This window comes from Hipposideros armiger, unplaced genomic scaffold (genome assembly GCF_001890085.2).
Source record: "Hipposideros armiger isolate ML-2016 unplaced genomic scaffold, ASM189008v1 scaffold_98, whole genome shotgun sequence".
NCBI lineage: Eukaryota > Metazoa > Chordata > Mammalia > Chiroptera > Hipposideridae > Hipposideros > Hipposideros armiger.
The window spans coordinates 3,494,548-3,497,093 of NW_017731448.1; the positions used below are offsets into that span (position 1 = coordinate 3,494,548).

The window sequence follows — 2,546 nt, forward strand, 5'->3', positions numbered from 1 at the left end:
TTCCTAATATCCCACGTGCCTTCCATGTGTCTGGTACATAGTGGACATTCACCAAATATTTACTGAGGAAATAAAGTAACATTCGGCTCTTTATGCAAGTATGTATATATGCCTGTGACTTTAATGGGCATGAGTTACTCTTAACAGGCATGAATACAGTCTTCAAAAAACATACATGAAAACAAAACTCAAGGAACATTAATATCTCTTTGAAAAAATCAATACTGTAAATTCTATAAAAGCTGTTTATTGGAAAAAGTGAGCCAAACAAAATACTCTACAAGTTTTTAGGGCCTACGTTTTGTCCGAAAATGAACTCAGGTAGAATGGACTAAAAGGAAAACATCTGTTAAACACACCTCTGACTTGTCTTCAGCATGAGGCCTTTCTGAAGATGTTAAGACAAGCCTAATTGCAAACCAGGGAAATTAGAAGGCTCAGGTCTGGAAGCATAATTTCCAAAAGGAATTAACTTAGGAACATTACCACAGTTTAATATCAAAGAGGATTAATATCACAAATGCAGGAAGTTTAAAAATTAGGTTGCCTAAAGGTTTCCCTGCTATGTGTCAAGGGTACCCATCTGCTGAAAGGCACAGAAGAGTGATGCTGTCCCACCATATCAGCACTTCCCTTCCACTGTCACAGCGGCCATCAGTAGAGGGCACTGCAAACTATGTACAGCTCTTAAGGGGCAAGAAAGCTCTTTTATGTTTTAAGTGCTGGGGACATAGAAACGAAGGAAAAAAAGACAATGCAGCTTGCCTACATTAAAAAAGAAATAAAAAAACCAGCCAGAAACTATAGGAAGATTTCTGTATATGTCTAATGCACATCACAAAACAGACCAGTTGCCAGCATGTGACACCGACAGGCTGCCCCTAATTATGAGCCTAGATGTCCCCTAGGAGATGTCCTACAGGCAAAGCACTGGCAAGCCTTCCGCATGGAAGCTTCATTCAAACCACATATGCTCCTCAGAGAGCCAGGGGCTTCTGGGCGAGGTCTGCCCGAGCCTCTCTACCAGAGATGGCACCCTCCTTGCCCCCATGGCAATCTTTTTTCTCATTACTTAATGGGTATATGTGTAAATATACCCATTTATCATGTCAATGCCTATTTCTCTAAGTAGAACATGAGACCCCTGAGCCCAGCTCCCAGTGTAATTCCAGGTACATAGGAGGGGCTCAATAAGTAAGTGTTGAATGAATGAATGAATGAATGAATGAATGGTGTGATCAAAATTAAGTACAATGAATCTGCTAATCTATGAGTATATTTTAATTTTCATTGGTATTTTTAAAATGCACTGAGCTGCAAATGAATCAAGTTGAGTCTTAGTGACGAGGGGCTTAATTTCCATTAACACTAAGAATGTTACAGCACTCATTACTGTTAACAATTGAATCGGAAGACTGTCTTGTCAGAGTGAACGATTCTCTATTTAACAACAAAAACAAAAAGCAAAACAAAACAAAAAACGGTTTCNGAGTAATTTATGTAGCAGCTGATGACACAGCTTGAGAGAAGTTAGGGTTCTTACAAAACCAGTTTTCACAGTTTACCTAACCTTATTTCTATAGAAAGTGCTGAATCTGTATGAAAATAGTTTCTAGAATAGTTTCAGAAATAGCTTTCTGAAGAAGCTTCATTCAAATTTCAACAAAAATCACTGAAATCTATGAATCCCTTAATTCAATCGGACACTTGCATTTTTGGTTATGAAACTTCAGCATAGTGCCTAGATTTCAAGAGTAAGTAGCTAGAGAGCTCCCCAAAGGTAAAACCACTCACTTGTTATGGAACTCGTAGATTTCCTGCATGTTCCCGAAGATAATGAGCTCTTTGTTCACGATGCCAGGTGGGATCTCCTCCACCCCACTGGTCATTTCCCACAGGTAGGTCTGCCAGGAGGGAAACGGGGGTCAGCAAAAGAAATGGGCATTTCTGACACCTGTAAAAACCTACCCCGAGTTAATGTGTACCTGAAATATATCGAAGAATGGAACCTATTACAGAACAACATGAAAAAAAAGCTCCTCAGCTGCTGTAATACTTGAGAATAGTTCCCACACTTTCCAGCTCGAAACGCATTCCCCACTCCGAACTTTAGAATTAACCTTCTCCACAAGGCTCAACACATATTCACAAAGCTACTGACTACCAGTTCCCGATCACAATCTCTGAAGCACATTTCTCTGAAGCTGCTGTAAAACTCTACGCGAGGATGGCAGCCAGGCCGTCATGATAAATGGGGTGAGAAGATGAGTGCGGCATCGCCCCTGGAGTGGGCAGAAAACAAGCCCAGAACTCCACAGCAGCGTGGAAACATGAAACTGGATGCTGATGTACCCTTTCAATCTCCAAACCAACAACAAAAAGTGTGTTCATTTTAAGAATCACTGATAGATAAGAATAAATACAAGATTATACTCAATCTAAATGAACAAGCAAAAAAACTTACTTACATCCATACACTCCCGGAGGTCCCTTACATAGGCCTTTTCAGTTTGAATTAGCTCAGCCATGATGAACCTGAAAGACAG

The 2,546-nt window shown here is 40.2% G+C and overlaps 1 protein-coding gene across 8 annotated transcripts in view; it reads right to left on the bottom strand.

Annotated features, from left to right (window-relative positions):
• The window catches only part of TRIO (trio Rho guanine nucleotide exchange factor), a 322,427-nt gene that overhangs the window by 104,847 nt on the left and 215,034 nt on the right, over positions 1 to 2,546 (bottom strand). For all 8 annotated transcript variants that reach the window (XM_019646200.1, XM_019646201.1, XM_019646198.1 and 5 more), the window contains exons 24-25: positions 2,469 to 2,535; positions 1,795 to 1,904 (exon numbers count right to left, since the gene is read on the bottom strand). In XM_019646200.1, the coding sequence (XP_019501745.1) occupies positions 1,795 to 1,904; positions 2,469 to 2,535 (177 nt within the window). The remainder of the gene's footprint in view (positions 1 to 1,794; positions 1,905 to 2,468; positions 2,536 to 2,546) is intronic.